We start from the raw sequence: 27,992 nt of genomic DNA, 5'->3' as shown, positions 1-27,992 counted from the left end.
TGCTGAGGAGCTGTCATGTTTCTCCAGCAAATCCTCCACAAGCAGAGCAAGCGCAGGAAGAACTTTGACCCTATGGGACAGCAGACTTGCTCTGCCCATCCTGCTTGGTTCTCTCCCCAGACAACAAATACTCACGACACTGAATCGCCATCAAGAAACGCTTTAAAGTGCTCATGACAGCAACCTCATCCTGTTCTCGGAGGGTTCATAATCTCTTGTGCTGCCCTCCCCCAGGCCAATCATCAGCAACTGTAAGACCTGGGGTCTCACAGCTCAGGAGTTTAATCGTGCCCTTCCCAGAAACTCCCCCAGACCAAGACTCATTGCAAAGCAAGAGGTTTATTAACCATTGTACAACGGGGTCACCCCTGCCGGTCAGCAAAGAGTGGCACCCAGAGACAAAGGCCTTTAGGTTTTTAAAAGAAAAATTGCAGGAAATTGGAAGTTGCAGTTTTGGCAACTTAGGATTGGGTGAGGAAGCTATAAAGTAAGATAATTGGTTAGTCTTAGGTGCTCAAGCTTGGCCAGTCCTGCCAAGTGTGGATGCAGCTGCAATTTAAGGTGGGGGTGGTTAGCTCATCCTTGAAGATTAGGGGCTACAGACTTTTGGCTGGAGGTCAAAAGCTACTCAGAAGAAGTCTAGGTTCATTGCTAAGAAACGCTCTCAAGGACAAGGGTCTGGTCCTTCTTTTGCTGAATGAAGGTCATTGCTTGCTTGCCCTTTTTTATATCTGTCCTCACAGATAGGGTCACATTCCTCCATTCTCTGGAAAGGTACTTAGAGGCTTTAGCTTAACCTGGACCTAAAACTCAAAACTATAGGCTTTAGAAGACATATAGGTTACAAAGTTAGTCTAACCCTTTCACAACCAAATGCATCAGTCCCCGAGCCACGAAGCCTTCCCGTGCTGTTCGGAACCCTGTCTTACCAGATGATTGAGTCTACAATGATGGGCAAGAGAACAATCATAACTTTTTTTGTTTCATGTTTTGACTTATGGCCAGGTTATTAAAGATACAATGACTAAAATGAAAAACAAAATAAAATAAATGTGCAGCATAGTCATGAAAATTATTTTTATTTTCTATGGCCATGATTACTGTGGAAGGTATTAAATTGGTTGTTTATCGCAATGATTTTCAATTATGAAAAACTAGTACTGTACCTTAAACTACAGAAAGTTTGGGGGGGGGTGTGCAAACACTGTCTACCGGGAAATGTCAACTGCCAACCCTTATTGAGAACAACTTATTGGAGTGATAAACAAAAAACAGTCCTGAACGGTGAATTGTGGGTTGGCTCCCATCTTGTTTTGTTTTGCTTTGTTGAGACAGAGTGTTCCTCTGAAGCCTGGACTGTACTTAAACTTATAATCCTCCTGCCTCAGCCTCCTGAGTGCTGCTAGGATTAGAGGCATTTGCTACCATGACGGCCTTATAAATTTCCATGTAAATACAAACCAGAGCATCCTGTTATCTAGACACAGCTCAAACCTGAGCGCTGATTTCTTTTGTTGTTGTTTAATCCTGCATTGTTACCTCACATGCTTCCGTGTGCTCCTTTGGGCTCTCCCAAGTAGGTCAGGCCATGGTAGAGATGCTGTGGGCAAGAGGGCAGACTGGTTGCTAAGGACTGAAAGTCAGCCCTGTGGACTGCAGACATCAACAATGCTCAGGTCATTTTATTGTGAAGTTGTTCTGGGTGTTCTTCTCAGTGGGATTTATGGAGATTGTTGTGGGTGTCTATAACACAAAAGGCATTGCAGCTCAGCAGGCTGGACAAGCCCAAATTGTGAAAGGTGTGCTCGCTTGTTTATGAATTTTGCCTAGAATGGAAGATGCTTTGAAAAGATATGGGAAGCAGGAGGGTCTCTCTCTCTCTTTCTCTCTGTGAGTTGTTTGTTTGTTTTAAGTAAATGGTTTCTTCAAAGGCAGTGCTCTTTCGCTTTTCCTGGAAACTCCCAGATTTAGAGCCAAAAATTCCATTCCTTGGGGACTTACAAGATTGTAAGAAGACCTTTTTCTTGTAGAAAAACGAATCTGTCTGAGGGCAGCCTTCTAAGCCAGTAGGCTAGAGCGTGCCTAATCTCAGAAGGCTTCAGCCTGCCTGCTCCCCTCCTCAATGTGTCTGTTTCTTAATGTCCACAGCAGAACTTAGTGCTTTGCTTCTTTCATATTATCCTCAGTCTAGACCTGAGCCCAGGAAGTGCTGGTGGCCAAAGAATCAGTCACAGATCCAAGTTCTGACCCCGCCTTATCTCATCTTGGAACATTGGAAATAAGCCATCTGGATCACTAAGAAAACAAATAGCAAAAATGCTGGAGAGGACACAGACAACAACAAACCTTTATACGCTGCTAGTGAGAATGTAAACTAGTCTAGCCATGATGGAAATCAGTATGAGGTTCCTCAAAAAACTAGAAACACATTTACCATATGACCCAGATACATAAACTCAGGTATTTACCCAAAGGACTTAGCCTATCACAGAGACACTGGTACACAGTGCTTGCTGGAGCACTGTGCACAATAGAAAGTCACGGAGCAAGTGTCCGTCAACAGAGGAACCGACAAAGAAAATGTGGTACATAAATTCTGGGTGGTGGTACAGCCTGTGGTCCCAGAACCTAGGAAAAAGATCTAGGGTATCATGAGTCCAGGGTCATCCTCAGCTAAAGTGCATTGAAGGCCAGACTGGGCTGCAGATACAGTCCAAACACAACAAAACAGAATGTGTCATAATATACACAATGAAATGGTTTTTTTAGCCATAAAGAACAAAGTAATGTCATTTGTGGAAAAAAAAAAAAAAAAAAGTAAATGCAACCGGGCATGACTATATTAAGTGAACAAAGACAACTATGGTTGCTTTCATTTGTACTTTTTCTGTATTTGATATATTAGTAGACATATTAAATCATATGTATATACATGACATGAAAATACAAGAAAAGCTGTCTAGGGGAATAGAGGAGGCTAATGAGGGGGAGAGGGAGAATAAAGCGTAGAGTAAGGGTATAAAGGATGGCCTCAGAATACACTTCCTATCTGTGTGAAAGTGTCTTCTAATACAGTACAGTGTACTCCTATATCTGATGCAAAAATTAAAAAAAAAAATTCTGCTTGCAACAAGAGCTGCAGCACTCCCAGTGAACTCAGGGGTCACCGTCACAAAATTGTATCTGCTTTCTATTTTGTTGGTGACAATGATAAACTGTGGGGCTAAATCATTATATGTCATATTTACACATATGTATATGTGTAAAATTTCTTGTTTTTTAACGTTTCTAAGGAGGTGAATTCCAGCCCAGTGTTCATAATAATGAAGTTGCATCTGAAGACTCTAAACTTAGGATTATCTTTAATTACTTGGAGTTTTTAATGAGACACTAACCCAAAAGATACATCAGTCAGAGAAAATGTTATTTGGCTTCACCAGGCCCTAAAACCTGACTTGGGGCAGGTCTCAACGTGGTGCATAGAAAAACTCAAAATTGAATCCCAAGGCACAAGGCACTCCCTCGGCTACTATCAACTCAAAAGAAAAATCCAGACAACCACAACTGTAGCTGCATATGTCAACTGAGCACACACTAGAGTCATACATTTTAGTAACAAAAACCTTAACAATGATTCCAGCTGACACAGTTATTACCTGCCAAGAACTGTTTCAGTGGCCTTATATGTCTCCTCTCTCGTGTGCTGAAAATTATCTCATGTAATAGGTTCACATCTAACTTACATAGTTCAAGAAACTGGGGCACAGACAGAAATGCTTTGCCTAAGAGCCACAGTAAAATCAGAGGCCTAATCCAGATTCCATGCGCTTCCTTGTGCCAGGACTGTTTCTTCACTCTGACCTGAGGGAACGTAGAGAGACAGAAACAGAGAGGCAGACAAGAGATAAGTTTATCTTACCTTTAGCTATGAGTATGTGTGTCCCTGTGGGAGTATGTGCACAGGAAAGTAGATTCCCTTGTGGAGTCCAGTAGAGAGCCCTAGATTCTCCTAGAACTAGAGTAACTGTAGCTGTGAGCTGCAGAACTAGAGTAGCTGTGAGCTGCCTGAGCTGGGTGCTGGGAACTTGGGTCTTCAGCAAGAACAATAAGTGCTCTTAACCTCCAAACCATCTGCCAGCCCCTAGAAAAGTGGTCTTTTCAGTTAATTGGGTTAATCAACAAATATCTAATGTGATTAGAAATTCAGTTCCTCCATGTTTTTTCTTCATGAGATAAGAGCCTCACCATGTTGAGTAAGCTAGCCTTGAACTCATGACCATTCTGCCATGGTCTCCTGGGAGCTGAGATTATGAGCATTCATCACCACTTGGGCTTTCCAGATTTTATTCTTTTACATTCTCTTCATTTTTGATGCTGATGTGCTTGGAAGTTGCAAATGTCATGACATTCATTCCTAAACATTTAAATGGGAAATTTGAGAGAAGAAAAGGTACAGCCTACATGATGAAAATAAATGTTACCATGCCTAAGGAGCCATGATTGTGTTAATGAGTTTTATAGCACTTATGACTCAAGCCATACTCCACTTTCCAGCATTGTCCCCAGAATATCATAGCTATTTACACCAGAAAAATTAGGATCTAAGGAGGTAGTGAGTTACATTGGGTGGTTGGGTATATTTAATTCCTTTTTTTTTCAAGATTTTTATTTTTATGTGTGTGTGTGTGTGTGTGTGTGTGTGTGTGTGTGTGTGTGCAGGTGCCCCAGGATGCTGTGAACCACCTAATGTGGATGCTGAGATCAGAACATCCTCTGGAAAAGCAGGAAGTGTTCTCAACCACTGAGCCACATGGTCATGTCCACTCTTCAATTCTTTTACCATGAAAAAGTTACTGTTTCTAGGACGTTGATTTGCTGAGAGTCCAGCTTCTTTTTCAGTGATTGCCTATTGTCTTGGCCATGCTCTTATCTGCACCTTATTATCTGCCTTTCAGGTAGTCTTTTTATACCTAGTAGAAAAAAGAAAACAACCCTCCTTTTACAGGGCACAATTAATCTATAAAAGAACTGATAAAATGGACCTTGCCAAAACTAGAAATGCCTTTTCTACAAAGATACTATCAAAAGAGTGAACAGGATACAAAAAGGAAAAAAAAATTTGCAAGACACATCTGATAAAGAAACATTATTTTTAAAATGTTTACCAAGCAAAGACAGGCAGATCTCTATGAAATGGGACCAGCCTGGACTGCAGAGAGTTCCAGGCCAGCCAGAGCTACATAATGAGACACTGTTTTTAAAAGAGATTGTTTTTAAAAATGCAGCAACCAAGAAATAGAAAGAACCAAGGTGGGGCCAAGAGCTCGGTGGTTAGGTGCTCTCTCAGCACATCTGGGGCCCTCGGCTCCATCTCTCGCATCCTTTAAAAGGGTGAAAAGGACCATAGACCGGAATAGACGGCTCAGGGAAGAACACAAACAGATGGAGCATAAGTGCATGAGGCAGCGCCTCACCTCCCGTGCCTCAACGGAGTCAAATACAGTGACATCACGTGCTGACAAAGATGTGACTCAAAATGAATTCCATGCATCATGGGTAGAAATATAACAGTCCCCCCCCTCTCTGGAGTTCTCTCAAAGCTCAACAGACCCAGCAGTTTAGTTCTGTTTCTTTACCCAAAGAAAGTGAAAACTTATGTCTGTATCAGAACTACAGGGACCTTTATAGCACCCTTATTTAGAATTACCCCCAAGCTGGAATAGATAATGATGTTCTTCACCAAGCAGGTGATGGAAGACACCTGGCATTGCTCACCTGTGCTCCTGCACAGGTCCATGCATGCATGTGCACAGCCACCTGCATGAGCATGAAGACATGAACACATAAAGACAGAAGGAAGGTCTGTTGTAAACAACCTGAGTTCAAGCACCAGAACCCATGCAAAATGGCCAGATTTAGTGACGGCCATCAGTCAGTGATCCGCACTGATGATTCCAATAAAAGAATTGAGAGAATGAATTCTTGGGGATATTTGGGAAAGATCAGTCGATCAAATCTTCAAAGTAGGAAAGCAGCCTGGGGGCGGGGAGGGGGAGGAGGTCTGAAAATTAGAAAGGAGAACAAACAGCAATGGATGACTAAGGAACATTCTTCAGTCATCTCTGGAGCTAATTCATTTGAGGAACTTCTGTTTGAATAACAAGTAACTGAGATTAGACCAAAAATAACAGCTGCAATGAATTCCATCCCAAGAGAACTGGGGGCCACGGCGGGAGACAGCTCTGTGAAGCAGATCCCACCTTGCAAAGCTGAATTTCTGTTTTTGTCGCCAAGGCTTTGTGACATAAGGTGGGACTTTATGATACATGCTGTGATTGGAGAACTGGGTCTAGCCCGTGGAGGCATATCAAAGCAGGGCTTAGTTGCTCTGGCAACCAGCAATACAGGACCTGTGAATCATCAGTCTGACGCGTTCCTAACTTGCAGTCATGAAAGGCTTTTGAATCTTCAAAGACCTAAATGTTCCATGATGCTCAGGATATGGTCCTGACATATAAGAAAATCTTGTTCAACATAACCAAATACAAAGTGTTCCTACATTGCTGAAGTGGACTTGGCAACCAAAAGGCCTTTCTAGTGTCCTATGTAGTAAATATTCTCCATCCCTACTTTGCTAGGACAGTGGACATGTTGCAGCTGGGGAGTTTCTGTTCAGGAGGATTTTAAGAAAGGTGGTGTTTTTATGCCATTAGAGGAAGTGACATGTTCAGGGGCCCCACCCAGAAATTCAATCTCAAATACGTGACTGAGACAACAGGGAGGTATGACAGATGGGGTCACAGGGGATTGGATAGGGTGACAAAGAGTCTAGAAAATTCCTTCTAAAAGCTAGTCTTAGGACCAGGTAGATGAGTAGGCGGCACTTGCCAGTAAGGCTCACGACCTGAGTTCAGTCCCCTAGAACCCATGAAAAAGGTGTGGCAATGGGCTTCCGATCCCAGCATTCCTGTAAGGATATGGGAGGTCAGACTGCTAAAAGCTTGAGAGCCAGTGAGCCTGGAAACGAGAGAGATCCTGCCCCAAAAACAAGGTGGGAAAAGAAACCAATTCTTGAAAGTTGTTCTCTAACCTCTACCCCCCCACACACAAACACACATGAAACACACACAATAATATATTTAAGGAAAAGCAGGTCTTCCCCTAAACCTTTGCTCAGTGAGATTACTAAAACTATCATTTAACACGGACTTATGTCCTTTACACTCTTCTGTAAGGAATCGTCTCCAGAAAATCAAATTCCTTCTTCCTGCTCGAACCCAAGCCAGGTAGGAAAGAAGCTCTAGGAGGAGGCTTGGGACAGACAACAGGATGTAAAGATGCCTGGATGAGGTATAAGCCTATCGGCCATGTTACCACCTCTGCTGGACCACTCACTCTTATCTACCAACCAGGAGCACTCTGGGCCGCTTTGGCTCTTGCGTATCACAGACCAAAGAAAACAGCTTTGGAATATTAAAGGCATTTGCTGTCAGGATGTCTCTATCAGCTTTTGGAAGTAAACAGAAGGAAACAATGGCTCAGCACACAAGTACACTCATCTTCCTACTGCGGACGCCCACCATTTGGGCCAAAGTTATGCTCTTTGGGGGCCTGCCTTGTGTCTTGCTGGAAGTTAGCACATCAAATTCAGATGCCACACACACAGCCAGAGCCCCCTGTGGATGGCTCCAAAGTTGGCTGGGTGCTGGCAGTGGGCCTGGGCTGGCAGCCAGGCCAGGCCACTGCGGAGAGCAGACCCGGAGTCCATCTCTGTACGTACGACACCTTGCAGAAATGGGCTGATCTGAGTGGGTGAAACTCGACCTTATTTATTCCTCAGAGGCAATGACTGACTCATAAGACCCTGTGATTCATAGAACATCTTGCAGAGCTGAAAAGATGGCAAACGGAGAACCCGGACAGGGAAAACTATGGCAGGGTGAAGGCTGCCTCTGCCACTTCAAGGATGCCCACGACGCCTTGCACGCACGCGTGCGCACCCCAGAACTGCCGCTGCAGGAACAGGCCAGAGCCCCTCTTCTTTCACAGAGAAAGAGGTCATTCAGGGAGTCCCTGCATATTCGCACTTGCAGTTCTCATTTTTAAACTTTTTTTTCCCCACATTTATTTATTGGGGGAGGGACTTGCATGCCCTAGTGTAAACATAGAGATCAGCGACCCACTTGCACGAATCAGTTCTCCCCTTCCACAGTGTGGTTTCCAGGGATCAAACTCAGAATAGCCAGGCCGGGAGCGAGCACTTTTATCCAGCTCCCTAGATTACAGCCACCTATGTTTTGCTGTAATCTGTTTCCATAGTAGGGTCTATGTAAGTAAGCTCAGGGGCGGGGCACTGTCCTGCATCCTCCCAAGCTACTGGGCTACATCCCTCTCCACCTTTGCGGCTGAGGTCCCTGTACCCACCTTTCACTATGTACCAGCCTGCCTCAGCCTCCCAAGGCTGCTGTGGTGTGTGGACACAAAGCACACCGCACAGATTAAGAACCTCTCTTCCATTATGACCTTCCTCATACTGCTTGTCTTTCCTTTGCCCCATTTACTTAACCGTGAAGTTAGGGTACCACTGCATATTTCCAGGTGTGTTTTTTGTTTTGTTTTTTTGTTTGTTTGTTTGTTTTTTAAGGCTCTGTAACTCTATTGTTGAGAAAGGAAGGCAGGAGGCTCGGAAGGCGGCTCGGTTGGTAGAGCAACGGCCTAGCATGCACAAAGCTCTGGGTTCAGTCTCCATAAAGCAGTAATCCCTGCCTGTAACCTCAGCAGTTGGGAAGGGGAGACAGGAGAATCAGAAATTCAAAGTCATCTTGGGCCACACAGTGCATTTGAGGCTAGTCTTCAGGCTACATGAGATCTTGCCTCAAGAAAACAAAAGAAGGAGGAAGGAGGAAGGGCGAGAGGGAGGGGGGGAAGAAAAACAAAGAAAGGGAGAAAAAAAGAAAGTAAGGAAGAAAAAACAAATTTCTAATAATATATGGGCATTCTCTGTTTCTCACGCACGTACCTCGGCATCACTCAGGAGTTCATACCATGGCGGGACAGATCAGTCATCCGGGAGCTCACATCAAGAGGGAGGGAGTGGCAGAGAGCGACCCTGATGAACCACCTGGGAGTGCAACAGAGGGAGAGCAGGAGATGGTGTCCAGAAGCAAGGGGCTCTGGGCCGGCAGCTCGGCCACTTCCTGGCTGTGCAGCAGAGTGATTGTCGCCTCTCACAGGACTGCAGTGGGATTCAGCCTAAAGGTAACAAGAGACCAGTAGGTACCGCCATGGCTTGGCTACGGCTTGAGGAAAACCCCCACCCAGCAAGGGTGTGTGTGTGTTGCTTCCTCGGAGGGACAATGCTGGGTTGTGAGGCCACTCTTGGACAGCACTATTGTTTTCACAGGCCTGTGGTTAGTCCTGAGTGAGCTGTTACCTATCCTGAGCTCATCTCTGGCTTTGCGTCTCACCCTCACGAATCCTACCCCCACCCCCACCCCCACCCTTCTCATGCATATGCATGACATTAAACCTTTACCAGAGCCTGAAGTGACAGAACTGCCCCAGCTTAAGTTTTTCCACCTCCAAAGTCATGATCTGAATCTATGTCCACACCTGGCTCTTTCCTCTATAACGTATGTAGTCTCTGGTAATGTGTTACAGCAACATAAAAGAGAGAGATCCAAGTACCTGGCAGATGGTGTCTGAAAACACGCTGAGCATTACATTTGCCAGAAATGATATGCATGGCGTGTTGGGGGAGGGGAGGGGTTGGCAGGCAGCCTCTGTAGAATGCTTAGGTTGGGGAGGAGGGCTTAGGTTAGGAAAGGCCCACTGATGGCAGTCTCGAACCGGGTGTTGTAAAACTCTGGTGTTTCAGAATGTTGGTCATGACACCCCTGTGCATCTTAAATTAGACTGTAGATAGGTTCTCAAGAGGTGGCCTCAAGGCTAAGTGAAAGGAGAGTAGAGAAGGAGCCCAGGGTTGGTCCAAGCTGAGCGAAAAGCAGAAAGGAGGGAATACCAGCCATTCAGCCTCCCCCTCAGCTAAGTAAAGCAAGTTCCTGGAACATTCTGGTGGGAAGTGGGGATGCAAATGAGGGGCACACCCCTCCCCAACACTCACTGCAGCGAGATGGTGGAGGGTAAATGCCACTTAGGGTTTGTGTGAGGTGTGAGGGAGACAGCCCGCTCTGCCTCAGAAGAGCACTTAGAGGCTCCTTCCTGCCTTCTGGCACAAGAATATAAAATGAGCAGGCCTAGATCCACTTTAACTTCAGAGTAAAATTGGGTCAAGGGAGAGAACCTCCGCTGGGTTGCGAGGGGGCGGGGCCCAGTGAGCAGCTGTCCGCTAAGACTTTTTTTCTTTTAATATTTATCTTATTCCTGTGTGTGTGTGTGTTCGAGTGCTCAAGCTGCTTTGAGCCCAACTATAGTCCTCTGGAAGAGCAGCAAGCGCTCTTACCCACTGAGCTGTCCCTCCAGCCCCAGAGGGTAGGGGAGGGAAGGTAGAGGCCTAATCAATCCCCTGTTGCCAGTCTCGGAGAGACAATCCTTAAATGATTAACACACCCGTCCCATAAAGTTGAGCAGAAACCTGACCCAGAAGGCCAAGGGTCACGGAGCTCCGAGAGCTCCCAAAATAGTGATTTCCAAAGTCTCCTGAAATCGAGTGCAGACTTGCTTGGAAACGCCCTTGTACCTTTTCTCAGCGCATTGTGACCCCTACAAGTGCTGTAAGGGGAAACGGCTTTGCCCCGGGTGTGGAAAAAGAAGAGGGTCTTCTTTTCGACAGTCTGGAGGTCAGAAAACGTGAGTGGAAGAGGCCGAGGCAGGGGCTGGAGAGATGGGCCAGCCATTAGGAGCACCTGTTGCTCTCAAAGCGGATGCAGGTTCCCAGCGCCCGCTCAGCAGCTCACACACTCATGTTACTCGGGTTCCAGGGCAGCTGACACCCTCCTCTCACCTCTGTGGGCTGCAGGCATGCACGTTAGCCGCAGGACATTAGTCTCGTCAGAGAGGTGGGTAAGAAACGACTGTTCCAGGGGGGCTAAAGCTGGATAAGCTAATTAGCCTGTGCACTGAGCATTCAAATCTCCCCACAGCACGGAAACTATAATCAGTCTCTGCAGACACAGCTTCTCTCAAGGAACATACACACACATTTACACAGATACAGACTCACACATGTTTACACACATTCACACACTACCACACATACACACACACACACACACACACACACACACACTCGTACTCCCTTACACCATCACATGTACGAACACACTCCTCACTTATACTCAGTCACACACAATTACCCAGATACACATCATATACATACATGCTCATACACGCTCACATGTACACTTACACACACATACAGGTAGATGTTTATACTCACACATACCAGGGTACACACACACACTCAGTACCTCCCCCTCACAGGCCAGCGTTAGTCAGGGAAAGCTTGGCAAGGGAGGGCTACCAGCCAAGGTGGGCTGTGACTCCCTGGAGATGGGACCCCACCCCAGCCGTCAGCAGCATGGGGGTCCAGAGAAACGGACAGTGGCACAGCCGTGAGTGCTTTTGTCTGAAGGACTGAGTCACGGGAGGACTGAGTCACGTGAAGGACAATGAGGTAGACCAGCAGTCAGGGAGAGACGGGGAGGCAGCGGAGAGGTGGGGGCTGGGGTGGGGGGGCTTCTAGAAAGTGCTAGATTCTCCCTTCCAGTGTCACCAGCTGGGAGAGAGACTGCGAGTGGGGGCGGGCTGAAGTTGCGGAGTCTTGAGCTGGCGACACGCAGAGGTTCGGGGAGGAGCGAGAGCAGGAAGGAGGAGGCACGAGGGAAGAAAGGAAAGATCGCGAAGAGAGGTGAAGAGGAGAGGAGAGAAGACCTGGGGCTCAGGTTGGGGCGGGGTGGGGGGCGTGCGAGGTGGTGGTGGGGCGGCGGTCCGAGGTTGCCCCGGGAGGGGTGCGGGGAAGGGGGGATGCATCTCCGCCTCCGAAGCGCCCACCTGCCCCGCGCAGGTGAGCCCACAGAGGGTGGGGTGACGGAGGGAGAGGTGGCCTGGGGCAGTGTCTTTCACTGCCCTTTTCCTTCCCTGGTCCTGGGGGACTTGTGCAGCCGCAGGGCAGGCCCTTCGGGGCTGCACCGCTCCGCGGGGGCCATTCTCCAGCCCTTCCCTGCATGGCTCCTCTCCAAGAAGCACCAACTCCTGCGACCCCAGGCTGGGGTGCAGCCGGCCTTCTCGAATGGGCCTAGCCTTGGAACCCAGCTAGCTGATTCTGTGTCAACCTCCCCTCCCCCTCCACAGGCCGGGTCAGGCTGCTGTTGGACCTCTAATCCAGACCTCTCTGAGTGTGTCTCTCTCTCTTTGTGTCTTTCTTCTCTGTGTCTCTCTCTGTCTCTCTCCCACTCTCTTTCCCTCTCTCCCCCTCATCTACTTCCCTCCCTCCCTTTCTCCCACTCTATTTCTTCCAACCCTCCTCTCTCTGTCTGTCTGTCTCTCTATCTCTGTCTCTGTCTCTCTCTCATATGTATGTGTGTGTAGCTGTACCTAGGAGCCAAGGCTTGCTTAAAGGAGGAAACTGGGTCCTACAGGGTCCAGCCCACCAACACTGAGGTGTGTGTTTGCTTGCTTCCTGATTCTTGGGATGGCCATGGGTCTGACTGTGCAAAACCATAATCTAATTTGGCTGTAGGTGGCAAAGATTTCCTAGAGTCTTATCTTCCTAGGAAATAAGATACCCAAGGCCACTCTGACAATTGCTCCTCTACTGCTCATACACCCACCACTGTGCCCTGTGCCTTCAACCCCTCATCCTCGCACAGCTCAGGACTGGTAAGCCCAAGTAACAGGTGATAAAGCCAAGGCCCAGATACTTTCTATGCCTTGTTCCAATGGCCAGGACTGGCAGAGACAGTCATAATTGAAACCAGTGTGTTGCAGGGCATTGTTTCAGACACTTTGAACACAGCACTCAGGTGGCGGCAGACAGGCAGAGCTCGGTGAGTTCGAGGCCAGACTAGCCTGCATAGGGAGTTAGAGGACAGCCGGGGTGACACCGTGAGACTCCATCTCAAGAGGAGGGGGCGCACAGTCAGGCTGTTATAACCATCTTCGGGTTATAACGCTGCAGAGCACCATGCTCTAATAGCACTAGGCACCCAGGAGGCAGTGTCCAGGGAGGGGCCCCGGGCTTATATTTCTTGCCACTGAGTCACTAATGTAGGAAACAAGATTTTACATGAGCTGTCCGTTTAGTAGGAAAGTCAACGGGGCCCAGGAGTAGGAAGGAAAATGAGGCCATCGTCCACCAGGAGCACGTCCATCCTTGCCAGCCTCAGGCCATTTGATCATGGTTGATGGCTCCTTCAGGAATTCCCTGGGCTGCATCGGCCCTTCCCTCACAGTCATTTCCTTGACCTATGGTCATTTTGTTTGCTCACCACTGTTCCTTTGGGTTCAATGTTCACATTTTTCCAGTACTCTCTGCAGAGGAATGTGTCCCTTGCTTTAACATTCATCTCCACGATGGCAACTTTCAAATTCATCTCTCCAGCTTACCCCTAAACTGAAATTCCAGACCTAGGTCCTCAAATATTTTGATCTTTACTGGCTAGTTCCAGAGTCTACACAACCCCCTAACCCCCCATATTTCCAAACCCAAATTTCTTCATCTTCACCCTTGCTGATGAGGTCTGTTTCCATCTTTGGTTTCGTTAGTTTGTTTGTTTGGTTGGTTTTGATTTTTTGAGACAGGGTTTCTCTGTGTAGCTGCAGTGGTCCTGGATTTGCTTTGTAGACCAAGCTGTCCTCGAACTCACAGAGATCCGCTTGCCTCCTGGGTGGTCTTTGGTTTCTTATCTAGTCAATTTAATCACTATCCTGCTCTCAGACTCCCCCACCCCAGCCCATCTTCTCAAAAGCTCAGGAACATAGCATCCTTGGGGTTTGCCCACCTGCCCAGCAGGACAGACCTTTATTACTCTCCTTCCTTAGCATCCCCTTCTTGTTTTGGACCCTGTCTTGGTGAATAACTGTTGACTTACCAGCCAAGCCCTCTAAACTGTGCTCCTCACACAATGAATTTATTTTGGCCTTTGTAGCCTCATTCTTGGCATATCATAGTCAACAGACACTTGAATAGTGATTAACTTTTAATAACATTTTGAGACCTTTTAAAGACATGATTTATAGGCAGTAAAACATGTGCAGAGGGTGACATTTTACTCCAGCCTTAAATCAGCCCTGTCACCATGAGTGAGCGTACACGCATGTGTTTATGGGGTGTGTATAGGTAGGTGTGTATTGCGGAGTCATTAGAAATTGATATTTCCGGGACTGAAGAGATAGCTCGGTGATTAGGAGCACATACTGCTCTTATAGAGGGCCTAAGTTTAATTCCCAGCACCCACATTAGGTGGCCTTCAGCTGCGTGTACGTAACTCCAGCTCTAAGGGAATTTGACCGCCCTGGCCTCCATTAACACGCCATGTTACTCACATAATTAAAATGTTTAAATTTTTGGGTTTTTTTAAAGAAAGAAACTTGTAGAGACGGTAGAACAGCTCAGAGCATAAAGGCGCTCGCCGTCAAGCCTGACAACGTCCCTCTGATTCCTGGTACCCACATGACGTGTACATACGTACGCAATGCATACGTAATTACCCCCCAAAGTAATTGCTTTGAAAATTGAGTTTATAGATGGCTGCGGTTAAAACTGACAACAAAATTAAAGTAGTGACTTTCCTGTTTGTGCCTTTGATATGATGGTTGGCAGGAAGCCTGGTATGTAAATAGTCTGACCTGGTACCGTGAGTCTCTTCTGCTCTCCTTAGTTATCGGGTTGAGGAGGATTCAAAACACTCACCAGGAATCCCAGAAAGGACCACGTCATCATGGCCTCAGTGTCCACTCATGAAAACCAAGAGAAAAGCCCCCACCTGCCACCACTGGGCAAACAGGTATGTTTTAGCTTGAGAGTCTGCCGTCTGAAGAAAACTGTCACACAAGACTAACACTAGATCCTGTCCTTCATCAGTCATCTGAGTGTGTGTGTGTGTGTGTGTGTGTGTGTGTGTAGGTGTGTGTAGGTGTGTGTAGGTGTGCATGTGTTCCTGTACACGGAGGCCAGGGATTGTTGTTCAGCATCTTCCTTAGTCAGTCTACATCTTTTCTAAATTGTATTTATTTATTTATTTATTTACTATTTGTTTATTTATCTATCTATCGTGTGTGTTGCCCACACACATGCCACGGCATGTGTGGGGAGGTCAGAAGATAGCTTGCAGGAGTCATTTCTCTCCTTTCACCACATGGGTTCAATGGATTGCCCTCGGGTCATCAAGCTTTGGTCGCCAATGCCTTTGCCTGCCTAGCCAGTGCACCAGCACTTCACTTTACGTTTTGAGGCAGGCTCTCTCATGGAACCTGGACTTCACTGATTCAGCCAGACAAGATGGCCAGTAAGTTACAGGTGCCCCCCTGCCTCAGCTCCTCCGGTGCTGAAATTACATACACAAGCCACCACAAGCAGCTTGTCAAGTGGTTCTGGGGATCCAAACTCTTTCCCTCATGCCTGTGTGGCAGGTTCTTTATCAACCAAGACATCTCCTGACTTCGGACACTTTTTCTCAGCCCTCCCCTTTATCAGACGGACTCGGGAAAGCAGGAGTAAGGAAGGAAATGTGTGCAGGCTATCCTGAAAAGCCTGTTACAGTTTTGTTTGCGAAGTCCTCTCTTTACTCTTTCTCATTCAGAATCCAGCTTAACCTGCTCACCGCAGCGGTCAGTGACGGAGCAGGTATTCTGAGGCAGAGCAAAGTTATGGCTCGTCTCTGACAGAATGGAAGCCTTATCGTCCCATTTTTGCTTCCTGGGGTTATTATCCTGAGCATATGCTGCTGCGAGCTGCTTTCGGCAGAGCAGGATTCGTAATCACTAATTAGCCATCACAGTGAGAGCACAAATGCCAGCTTGTTAGGAGTGGGTGTTGTGGCTCAGGTCCTTGAGGATGAAAAGGAGAGCAAGTGTCTGATGGGTCACTGGTGGTAGCTCCTGTTCTCGGTAGTCCGCTTTTCAAGCTAAACATGGTTTCAGGGAGGAGAGAGCATTTAAGCCACAAAGTACAAGAGAAACAAACAGACAAGTGGCGACAGTTTGCAAAGTGTTGCATTTGGACACCTAAGCCGCCCCTGTGAAGTAGACAGCCATAAAACATTTACAGCACTGTGGAAAAAGATCTCCCAAGGCCCCACTCAGAGACTGCTTTCCGATCTTGAGTGTTGGACTCACAGAAATTATGACAGTCAGATCTGAATGTGTGTGTGTATCATTGTACGTGTTGGTGTTGGGCGATTTTTTTTATTCTGCCGTGGCTGCAGACAGGACAAGAAACAAATGCAGATACAGCTTGATTTACAATGGAATTTTGCCTCAGTGAACACACACCGGAATCCTGGTTTAGCGCTGTGGTCCACTGCAGTCTTGTGGACGCCCGCTGTGATCTCGCAGACAGCTTGAAGCTGAGCCTCCGGGCTGCTGTCCAGCATGACGGGAGAATGCCGTACTGCTTCTCTTCAGCTTAGGGCGAGTTCAAACTTCAGTTTAGTAGTTCCCACTGCACGTGTCTCACTCTCAGAACATGTGTCTTAGTTATGGTTTCTGACCAAAAGCAAGCTGGGGGGGGGGGGGCGGAGGGTATATTTGGCTTACACTTCCACATCAAAGGAAGTCCGGACAGGAAAACTCAAGCAGGGTAGGAACCTGCACAAGCATTGGGACGAACGCCTACGGAAACATCCAGATGCAGCTCACACCTGTAATCCCAGTGCTAGGGAGACTGAGGTAGGGTCTCCAGGGCTTGCTTGCCAATCAGCCTAGCTTTATCAGTGAGCTCCAGGTTCAATGACAGACGCTGTTTTAGAACACACACTCGCCAAGCCAACAAACAACAACAAAAATAAACATGGGAAGAGATACACACCCATCGTCAACCTCTGGCCTCCACATATCTGCATGAAAAGAACATGTATACTTACATGTACTACACACACACACAAATACGAACCACTAGGTCGGGGCCATCCGTGTTTACCCTGGAAACAGGGAGGAGTGCTTGCTCCGGGGATCTCAAGGGTAGACAGTAGCAACTGTTCCCTGTCCCACTGGTGTGCATTGCCATGGCTGGTGATGGCTGTGGGCCTGACCTCTGCCTCCCTCCACTGTGCTGTAAGGAGTGCAGAGAAATGAAAGAGAGGTGCCAGTTTGCACCATTAGAGGAGCACAGGTGCCTCGGGGTCCTTCTAACCTGTCAGTGCATTATTGGGTGTCTGTGCCTCGTGTGAAAATGATGCCTGGACCGTGAAGAAGTACTCAAGAAATGGCAACCAGCATCCACATTAATAGCCTTAATCAAAGAGTCTTAAAACAAACAAACAAACAAAAAAACAACAACAGTGGCAAAAACCAACAAATCTGTCTCCACCAAGGATGCAACAGTGAGCTGAAGCTTAAGACCCATAGCCCAACGTGCAAGCCAGCATCGGGATTATGGTGGGCCATAGGCAGCGTGGAGGAGAGGAAGAACTTGGTGCCTGCAGTGGTCAGCCTGGGAGAGCTGTGCTGCACACCCTGGTCTCTGAACTACCCTGTCTCTCAAGCAGAAATTCCACCTTGTCTCAGTCTATACAGCACAACCAGCTGGAAAGCAGTGGCAAGTGGCCGCTGGTCTGTGCCGGCAGCTAGCCAGGAACGGGCAACATCCCATTTCCCTCCAGAGGTAACACGGTGGAGGCTCTCCTCGTGTCCCCAGTTTGTTATTGTCTAGCTTTTGTTTCTTAGTTTTACGTTGGGGTAGGATCTCACCATCTCAGTTGGGGCTGGCCTTGAACTTAGGATCCTCCTGTCTCAGCCTTCCGGGAGCTCAGTTAACCCACAGTGTCTTTCTCTACAGAGCCTGTTGTTTTGCCCAAAATCAAAACTTCACATCCACAGAGGAGAGATCGCCAAGATTATCCGGGAGTGTCAAGAAGAAAGTTTCTGGAAGAGAGGTACTCGCACCCTCTGGGTCTTAATTAATAATTTAATTATCAACAATTTAATAATAAATCGTTCAAGTTAATAAACTTACTAAATAAGGTCATTAATAATTGATGATTCGATAATTAATGTTGCAGCAATAGGATGCCTCCGTGTCCTATTAGAATAGAATCATGATGGCAAATTAATTTCGAGCAGGAATTTTGTGTAAGTCCCTAAAGAACTTGGGTATTTATGGATGTTTAGAGTCTGAATTCATGCTCTTCTCTTCAGGCAGAGGTAATACCCAGTTATCAAGCACTTCACCCCACCCAGTAAAAACAGATGCACGCGTGACTCTTCCCTTCTCAGAGAAAAGAACACGGGCCAAAAAATATTATATAACATGTCCTACTTCCGCAGAATAGACCTTCGTACATTCCACCAGCATCTCGGCTCAGAAGTGGCATCTGTCAGGTTCATCTGGACTTCAGCCCCACGCATAGGGAATAGCTCAGAAATGTTTGTTGACCGGGCTGGAGCTGGCAGAGCCCCCATCAATACTTCTCCCTACATTATTGTTTGCTGCTCAGTTGCTTCCTCATCCCTGGGTTGCCTTACATAAGACAAGGCTGTGAGCTCACGCTGTACTAAAATCCTTTTCGGTTAAAAAAAAAATTCATAATTTGACATTTGAACGTTGCATGGTGGGACCTAGGCAGCCATCCCAGTACTGACCGAGGCCTGGCTGAGATGTCGCGGGATTCTTCTTGATACCATAAACCATCCAACGTCTCTAATCGGCTACCTGAGAAGTTGGCCTTCGTCATGCATCACTATGATTATTGATTGTGTTTCTAGCACCCCGGGTCTTTTCTGGTAACCCCTGAGCCAGCGGTTTAACTGACCTGGTAGCATCATACTTCGGTGTGGCCCATTAGCCAGCCATCTGGTTCTTCGCCGTGATGGGGAAACTGGCTGCTGTTGGACTCATTTCGGTTGCTAGGAAGGACTGAATGTTTATTGCGGCTCTTAGCTTTTGGAAGAGGCCATCTGACACATTGTGGGAGAGCTAGAAACTCTTTATGTCAGACTCAATTGCCTCTACTAAAGACCTTAACCAAACACTGCATGTGCTTAGCAGGACCAGAGCGGTTTTTAGCCTTCAATGTGCCTCTTTAGGCTGACATCCAACAGTGGGATGGAGTGGGATGAAAGACAAAAACCAAAACAGGAACAACAGGAAAGTGCCCTAGATCGAAAGCGATTGGACAGTCAACACAATGCATAATCCTTGGTCTTCCACGCAGGAAAACCCTGCAGCTATGAAGGACATTTTTGAACATAGATTGTGCTTTAGTGAATATCATTCCTCTTGAGCCTGAGTCCTCAAACAGAGATTTCTGGATTATGCTAGTGCTGTTGTGGTTTGTTCAGGAGGAATTGGCTTATTTCAGAAACTACCTCTTTAAAATAGTCAGTTATCACGAGGGAAGGTGTTTACAAATCTCAAATGTCTCAGAAAAAAAGAAAAAAGACAGAGATACAAATCTAAATATAGGGATGTATCCAGAGATAAATCTGTAATTAATGAGTCTAAAAGAAGGCTTCACAGAAGCACATGCAATTGCTTTTCAAAATTTATGTAGGATTGAAAATATCAAAATATGGCTGGGTGGTGATGATGCGTGCCTTTGATCCCAGCACTTGGAAAACAGAGACAGGAGGATCCCTGAGTTCGAGGATAGCCTAGTATATAGAGCTAGGTCCAGGACGGCCAGGGCTACACAGAGAAATCCTGTCTCAAAAAACTAAAAAAGGGAGAGAGAAAAAAATAGGAAAAAAGATATATATATATGTATATATATATATATATGTCTTATATATATATACATATACCTAAAAGTAACTCCAAAATTTACAGCTAAGCACAAACACAGTAAGAGACCCATGTTGGGTGTAACCACTGGAGTTGTATGCCTATAGAGTGTTCAGTGAACATGGATGTCAGAAATCAAGGTGAAGATGGGTTTCAGTTTAGATTAATGCTGTGAGTCAGGCTGAGCTACTGGCGTGAATCCCAAGAAAACTCTCCACATAGTTTTAAAGAAATATTCGTTGAATAGTGACGTCCAAAGCTAGAACAAAGCTGGATGTAGTGGCACACCCCTTTGATCCCAACACTCCGGAGACGGAGGTTTGGATTCACCCCTTCGGCCCTATGGGCCCTGGGGATCAAGATCACAGCTGCCATGCTTGGAGATGTGTTTGCACCCGCCAAGTGATCTCGCCTGCCCCGAAGGAGCATGTGTTAAGATGCTGATACTGAGGGGCATTTGTTTGTTTGTTTGTTTTACAGCTCTGCCTTTTTCTCTTGTAAGCATGCTCGTCACCCAGGGACTTGTCCACCAAGGTAAGAGTATTTATCAATGGCTTCACTTCAGAGAGTCCTTTTTCTGTGGCCTTCCCTGACATTTATTTTATTGGTTGAAGGTGGGGTGGTTTTTTGTTTGTTTGTTTGTTTTGTTGTTGTTGTTTGTTTTTATTTTGTTTTGTTCTTGCTTCATGCAGTCTCTTGCCTGTTTTTAGCTGACGTTTCTGGTGCTGTAAAAGAGCTACTTGTATTGATTACTTGATAAAGAGAAGTTTGAGTTGCAGATGGCATTAAGGTTGTTAACTGACTTTAAAAGAAGTTATCATTGATTTATTTTACATCTGAAGAGGGACTTTAAGTGGGGGAGGAGAGGGAAAGGCATGAGCAAAGAGATGGCAGTGTGAGGTTTGGACTCAACTTCGAAGACCCAGGAAAGGGGCATGAATGTAGCAGTTACAGTTCCTGTTGCCATGACAACAAAGCAGCTTAAGGAAGGAGGGGCTTGTTTTGGTTTAAGGTCGGTAAAGAAAGGATTGTGGCAGGATCATAAGGCAGCTGGTCACATGTAACTAGAATCAGGAAGCAGATGGTGGGAAGGAAGTCTGGTCAGGGTGTGTCCTCAGCGCCCACCCCCAGAGACCATTTCCTTCAGTGAGGCCCCACCTCCTGCAGCTTCTACAACCTTCCAGAACAGCTAGGGATGACCTGTTCAAACACATGAGCCTGTGGGGCTCATATCAGTCAAACCACAACATTGAGCTAAGGCGCGTGGGGGATGGTGCCTTCAGAAAAGAGAGCAGTCCGTTTAAGGGACTCAGTTACCACCTTGGCTTTGACCTCTGACCTCAAGAACTCTAAGAAAACAAATTCACATTACGTTAAGCAGATGAGCTTATGGCCATTTCCTATAGCAGACAAGGCACACCAGTAGTGCCTGTCTCTCTGAGAAGCACCTGTGTCTGCCGGGGCACCTGACCCTGTGTAAGCCCACCTTTTCAAATGCTACTGATCACCATGATTTTTTAAATGTCAGGCGGAGTAAGAAAAGATAAATGTCATTGAAAAAAAGTAAAAAAAAAAAAAAGTCTACAAACACAAGGGAAAAAACCTGTTTTTCTTTTTTTATTTTTTATTTTTCTTGAAAATGCCACTGATCTTCAAGTATGCCACTGATCTTCAAGTATAACAGGGTTCTACTTTGGTTGCTATTAGCCTTGTCCATAAAGGTCTTGTATTAAATATGATTTCATTTTCATAACTAGAAGACAATCTTTTGTAGAAATGAATTCAACAATCAGTACCAAGTTTTTTGTTTTTGTTTTGTTTTTAGTTTCCTACAGAGACTAAAATAAGTCACTGCAGGTACAATAACTCAAGATAACTTAAGATGGCATACACTTATTATCCAGAGGCCAAGGTCAGAATGGGTCTCGCTGGATTAAGCTCAAGATATGAAGACAGTTGTGTTTTTCCTGGAAGTTCATCTTCTCTCCCTCTCCATCTTCTAGAGGCCACCCGCACTCCTCGGCTGTAGCCTCTTCCTGTGTCTCTAAAGCCAGCTCTGCCGAGCCAAGCTTTCCCACCTCTGATCTCTGTTTCCTCTGGGAATCCTGAGAGCCAGGCTCCAGGACCCCCAGGGCCCGAAATCGGCAATCACTGTGATTATGTTTAATCCACCTGGCCCATTCAGAGCCCTCTCCATATTTTAAGGTTATCTGACTAGGCAACTTAATTCTGTTTCGCGGCTGAATTCCCCTTTCTGCAGTATATTATGCCCAGAGTTTCCAAAGGTTATGTTGTGGACTTATTTAAGCCCACTCTTATGCCTACTGCCGAGCACAGGCTACAGTGTTTTCATCTGAAAATTGTGATGGGCTGGGCGTGTAAACACCCTAATACCTGCTGCCTTCATTCCCAGCACTCAGGAGCAGAAATGTGTAGAGCTATGAGTTCAAGGCCATCTTGCTGTACATACCGAGTTCCAGGACAGCCGAGGCCACATGGAGAGACATTATCTTAAATAAATGGATAGGTAAACGAATAAGAATTAGATTGTGATGTATCTACTGTGAAACTCTGAGATGAGATTTCTCTGTCGAGTTAACTCTTAAAAGTAGACCGTGGTGACTATTCTCTTTGAATCTATTCAAATCAGCCTTTAATTGTGGGTTTCATATTGTTTCCCACATGTCAAAACCGTTTCTTCAGATTAGTAACGTGCACATTTTAGAAGTGTTGTATCTTAAGCTGTGATGTTTTCTTTACAAGATTAAATAAATTATTAAACAAAATAACACATTTCTATATTATTCTTCAGGTTATTTAGCTGCTAATCCAAGATTTGGATCATTGCCTAAAGTTGCACGTAAGTCACAAGAACAGATTTGGGCTGGAGACGTGGCTAGGTGGCCAAAGCACCAAGGCCCAAGGTTCATGTCCCAGCATTGGAACCAACGAAAAAACAGATTCATTTTGACAAAGCTTATAAGAACCAAGGAGATGAACGTCCAGCGTGTTGCCTGGACCGACTCTTACAAAGCGCTCTCTGTTTTCCACCACTGGCCTACAGCTTCCTGGTTCTCCCCAACACTTTCTGAGCTGCAGGGATTTAGGCCACTGACTTCTTTAAAGCATGAGCAAAGACTGGCAAGATATATACAGTTCCCCTTCCCACCTCGGCATCCATGACAGATAGGCTCCAGGACACCCAGGCACCCAAATCTGCAGGGTCCTAAGTCCCTCTTACAAGAGGTATTTACATCTGATGATACACACACCCCTGCCCACTTTAATGATTCTCCAGTGACCTTTGACACTTGATACAATATCAAACACCGCATGTGTGGACGTTTTAGGACTCATGGGGAATGCATGCTTGGGGAATGAGACATAAAAGACCCACACGTGTTTGAAACAGATGCAGATTTTTTTTTTGAATGCTTGTTTCAGTCTGCTGTTGGTTAAACACGCAGCTATAAAAACCTGTAAGAGTGAAACCAATGGTAATAAGACTGTCAACAGCAGAGCCTTCAGGTGGCAGATTCATTAGGAGGCTGTTGTTTTTGTTCTCTTGGCTTGGTCAGTCTTTTAAAAAATATTAAAAAGCATGCACATTAAAAAGTGAGTATGTTTTTAAAAACAGAGGTGTTTTAATATGAAATTCATTGCAAATTCTGGGTTTCATCTCCTTGGTACACGTAGATGGTTTGTGTTAGAAGAATTATCCAGTTTGTGAGCTCAATCTCATTTCCAGCTAGAGAAGGTTTCCTTTACAGGAGGTCCTTCTCTCTTATGACTTATTTTCCAGAGCCAAGGGGTGGGGAACTGACCCAACAGCTCCAAGAGGCTTCACCACTCGGTGACATAGAGGCTACCTGTAGCCAGAGCCCAGACCGACCCTCCTGTCCCTGCCAGGCCACAGCTGAGCCACGCCCTGGATGCCCATTCTGGGACAGCCCCAGTGTGTGACCTGTCCTTATCCTCCTGATGTCAGCTCAGAGCAGAGACCAGACAGTCTCCGGTGCTCAGACCTGCCCTCAGTAGGGGCTTGTTTTAGTGTAAAAAGGACCAGTGTTGAGAAGCTGTAGGCAGCGGTTAACGGACAGGATCCTGAGCTTGTCAATTGTCTGTGTTTCTCCTTTCCTGCTTTTATAGTGGCTGGTCTGTTGGGATTTGGCCTCGGGAAAGCTTCCTATATAAGAGTGTGCCAGAGCAAATTCCATTTATTTGAAGATCAGCTCCGTGGTGCTGGATTTGGTCCCGAGCATAACAGGTCTGTGGTCTGATGGAGGGGTTGTAATGAAGATAATGATAAGAAGTAAGGTAACCCGGTGTAGTGGCGCACACCTTTAGCCCCAGCACTGGAGAGGCTGAGGCAGTGAGCTCTCTGTATGCGCAAGGCCAGCAGCCTGGTCTACATAGTGAGACCCCGTCTCAAGAACAAGAAGTGAAACATTGCTCATTGTCATAGTGAGCACATTAACAATTTTATTTCTTAAGAAAAAAAAAACTCTTCAACGAGCACGCTTTGATTTCTCCTATTCACCTTCAATAATTATTTATTATTTAGCTTAATCACTCATTTCCGTTACTCAGTGTGCATTCAGTGAGCACCTACTACATTCTAGGCCTTGGGTAAATCTCTGAGGAATTCCTTTGTGAGCAGGTGCATTTTCTGTCATTGCGCAGTTGCTCGACGTTTAAATGGTCTTCCTTGCTGCAGAGCTTCTCTGAGCATTTAATATCACACACACACACACACACACACACACACACACACACACACTACATGTCCTGATAACTCTTATTTATTCTCCTCAGGGACGTAAGCAGTTGAGCTAGAGTTTATGGCAAGTCCTCTGTTCCTGAGACGTCTGGGTTGAAAGCCCACTCTTCTTAAACTCTAGTCTTCAGGTTTCACATCTGTGCAAAATGATGACCAAGATAATTCCCCTGGAGTGTTGTGAGGAAGGAAAATGCTTATTCATGGTGCTCAAACAAGTATGGTTTCTGTCATCGTGTCTCGGAACAAGTTGGGGACACACTCCTCTAAAGACCTCTCCCTTGTGACAGTGGGCTTCTCTTAATTCATTTTAGAGAGCATCTCATGTAGCCCAGGCTGGCCTCAAACTTGCTCTGTAGCTCAAGGATGACCTTGACCTTTCCTGAGCGTTGACATGACAGGTATACACCACCATACCCTGTTGTATGTGGTGCTGGGGATCAACATAGGGCGTCATGTATGCCAGGAAGGACTGCACTGAGCTGGCCACAGTGTGCACTGCCTGAGGGGGAGGGGCAGCAGCAGAAACAGTATTGGGCCGGATGTCAAGGTCAAGTTGTCTTCCTGGTAGTGTGACTTTAGAATGCTGTGGTCCCTGGTCTGGTAGAGGTGGGTGGTTTTAGCCATCACCTCTGCCCTATGAGTTACCCGCAGTCCAGAGCTGCACAGAGACCCTCCGAGAAGACATTGGGGGCTGTTCCCAAGCCCTGACATTTCCCTTTATGGTTTCCAGGCCAGCGGAGAGGCATTAATTAACTCTGTGTTTACAGACAACTCCAGTATTGCTCCATCTTTGCAAAGCTGTGTTTTGGAGTCAACTCACGGAGCAGCTGGCCCAGGATTCTGATATGTGCAGGGAAAATAGAAAAAAGCATTGTCAGCAAAGGAGGCATCGTGTCCGCTTTCTTCCTACTCCATCTTGGAAGATTTTTTTTTTCTTGCTGTTAACCCATTGGTTTCTGGAACAGTGATGAAATCTACATTTTCCTGACAGTCTTGAGACATTGTTCTATATGCCATGTATATAGAAGGAGGAGGTGGTTGAGGTTAAACGCTCTCTGGGACCCCTTTCTGCTTGGCATTCTGTGGCTGTTTCACTTGCCCACTTCTGGCATCAAAAGCCACACTCTGGGCTGGCATTGGTGCATGGTAACCAGTGGGTAAGCCCTGTGTGAAAAGCCATTTACCCTCCTACCTTGGAGGCAATGGTACCCAAGGCCATTTGATTTTCTAGTGAAGTAGAATTGCAGCAGGCTCCTAACGATGTTGCAGTCCGAGAGAAGGTGATGTGTACTTATTGTTATTCTTTAGACTAGAGTCTCACTAAATTGCCCAGATAGGCCTCTTCTAAGCCCAGTTCCCAACTTTGTGACAATGGGAGTGTGCCTCTACACCTGGAATACTTCATGGTTCATTTTCTGCTGTGGTAGAAGTCACTCCAGTGATCAAGGACAAAGAGTCATGATGAGCTTTTGTGTGACTTGGAGTACAAACACAACCGTCTGTTTCAACATAAACATCATTATTGAATGATATTTGGGTAATTGTAACCCAAGAAACAACTATTATTCTGGGGTGTTTTGTTTTGTTTTGTTTTGTTAAGTAAGCTGGTGAACAGTAGAATCAAACATTGCTCTATGCACAGCTTACTATTGATAAGGTGAGAGCTTGGGGAACTGGAACTGGAGGATGGCAGACACTGACACACACACACACACACACACACACACAGGAAAAGCTTCCATTGTCACGGTAAGAGTCACCTCCTGTTTTTGCTTCTCTTTCAGGCACTGTCTGCTTACCTGTGAGGACTGCAAAACCAGGCGTGGCTTAAGTGAGAAAGTGTCACAGCCTCCCGCTTCGTAAACCGTGTCTGTGGTTTTCAGTGATTTTTAAGCCTCTGAGTTTGTACACGTTTAAACTTTCATGTGTACTTTAAAACAATACACTTCCGTTGAAACAGAAACCTTGTAATTCTCCCTCATTCCTTTGATGTGCTAGCTGTGGAAGGCTCTCGACTAACTCACTGGAGAACAGCTTGGGAGCCATCACACAGTGCCCAGACAATGAACTAACACCACCACCACTACCACCACCCCCCCACCCCCCCCACCCCACCCCCCCCACCCCCCGCTTGCTTAGAGCTTCCTGAGAGAACTTGGAGTGGTTTCTGGGGAGCCTGCCCTGCAATCCTCTGGTAGAGAACAGGAATGGGTGATGTGGAAGTTAGGTGGGAGTCATGACCCAAAGAAAACTCATTCATATGGAACTAAAAATCCAAGGAAGGTTGTGATTTAGTATTAGAAGTCCACCCTAAAGTCTAGGGGCTGAGATCTGCAGCTTCCTGGAAGGACCACTGGAGGGCTGACTTAATTCTAAAAGACGAGAAGCCTTGGAGCTTTCAGGAGCTCAGAGGCAGCCAATGGCATGAGCTGGTCTCCTTCTCCAGACATGTTAAATGGGAAGTGTGGACCTTCCTTTCTGGAACCTTTGCTTTACAGCAGGTTGGCTGAGCCCCTTGTAAAATCTGCCTTTGCATTTGCAGCATCTCAGGAAAATGCTTCATCTACATATCGCCAGTTAAATATGGGGTGTGTGGGGTATGCACGTGTGTGTGTGTGTGTGTGTGTGTGTGTGTGTGTGTGTGTGTGCTCAGTACATTTATAAACCTGAACCATGGAGGTAAAAAGAGAACTTTTACTAAAGGTTAATGTTTGATGTGAAAATTTTCATTTTAAGCATCAAAAACAGGTGGAAGTATATTTTTGTGTGAACGTTAAGTAAATGAAATGGACTGATTTGACTGAGCTGATTTTTTTATATGACATATCCTGTTTGACAGTCAATAAAATTCTATTTCTGAAAAATCAAAAGGCAGAGTCAATATGCTAGCTTTTTCTTCTTTCGTTGTGTTGGGAGTTGAGTCCAGGACTTTGTAACTGCTTAGACGAGCGTGGGAGGCACACAGTGCTTGTGCTCACAATTCTGCAGTAGGGAACCTGGAGTGTTCAACATGCAGGGTTGTTCTCTCAAAGGGAGGGATGTTTAACCTGTTACCTGCCCAGAAGGCTGAGGATGGACATTGTCAATAGTCTAGTGACCTTTGCACTGTATGGCCAAGACCACACTGGATGCTCGCCCGGACCCTTATCATGAGGTTATGTTTTTCAGTCTGTCTGTAGAATCCATCTTTCTGTAAGGTGACACATGTAATCCAGCTGTTGAGCCAATCCGTGGAAGGTGTCCCTTGAGCTTTTACAAAGAACTTTTACAAAGCTCTGTCTTCGCCTTACTTTATTCCTCAAGGAGATTTAT

At 46.2% G+C, this 27,992-nt stretch overlaps 1 protein-coding gene and 1 pseudogene across 10 annotated transcripts; both read left to right on the top strand.

The window, feature by feature from the left end:
- The first annotated feature begins 15 nt into the window (after nucleotides 1-15).
- LOC110553779 (H/ACA ribonucleoprotein complex subunit 3-like) lies at nucleotides 16-255 on the top strand (annotated as a pseudogene).
- Nucleotides 256-10,611: 10,356 nt separating this feature from the next.
- On the top strand, nucleotides 10,612-26,643 carry Ociad2 (OCIA domain containing 2). Of its 10 annotated transcripts, none has more exons than XM_060380750.1 (8): nucleotides 11,696-11,869; nucleotides 12,550-12,621; nucleotides 14,841-14,966; nucleotides 17,957-18,053; nucleotides 20,381-20,434; nucleotides 22,713-22,760; nucleotides 24,050-24,167; nucleotides 26,465-26,643. In XM_060380750.1, exons 3-8 carry the CDS (start codon nucleotides 14,901-14,903, stop codon nucleotides 26,541-26,543), a joined length of 462 nt encoding a protein of 153 aa, XP_060236733.1. In that variant the 5' UTR covers nucleotides 11,696-11,869; nucleotides 12,550-12,621; nucleotides 14,841-14,900; the 3' UTR covers nucleotides 26,544-26,643. The 10 variants fall into 10 exon arrangements, with proteins under 10 accessions (XP_060236734.1, XP_021501590.1, XP_060236736.1 ...); XM_021645914.2 differs by having other exon boundaries at nucleotides 11,696-11,903; XM_060380751.1 differs by lacking the exons at nucleotides 11,696-11,869; nucleotides 12,550-12,621 and adding an exon at nucleotides 10,612-10,799.
- The last annotated feature ends 1,349 nt before the right edge of the window (nucleotides 26,644-27,992 follow it).

This window comes from Meriones unguiculatus, chromosome 3 (genome assembly GCF_030254825.1).
Source record: "Meriones unguiculatus strain TT.TT164.6M chromosome 3, Bangor_MerUng_6.1, whole genome shotgun sequence".
NCBI classification, from domain to species: Eukaryota; Metazoa; Chordata; class Mammalia; order Rodentia; family Muridae; genus Meriones; species Meriones unguiculatus.
The sequence above is the reverse complement of the archived record's forward strand: the minus strand, read 5'-3'. Positions and strand labels throughout refer to the sequence as shown.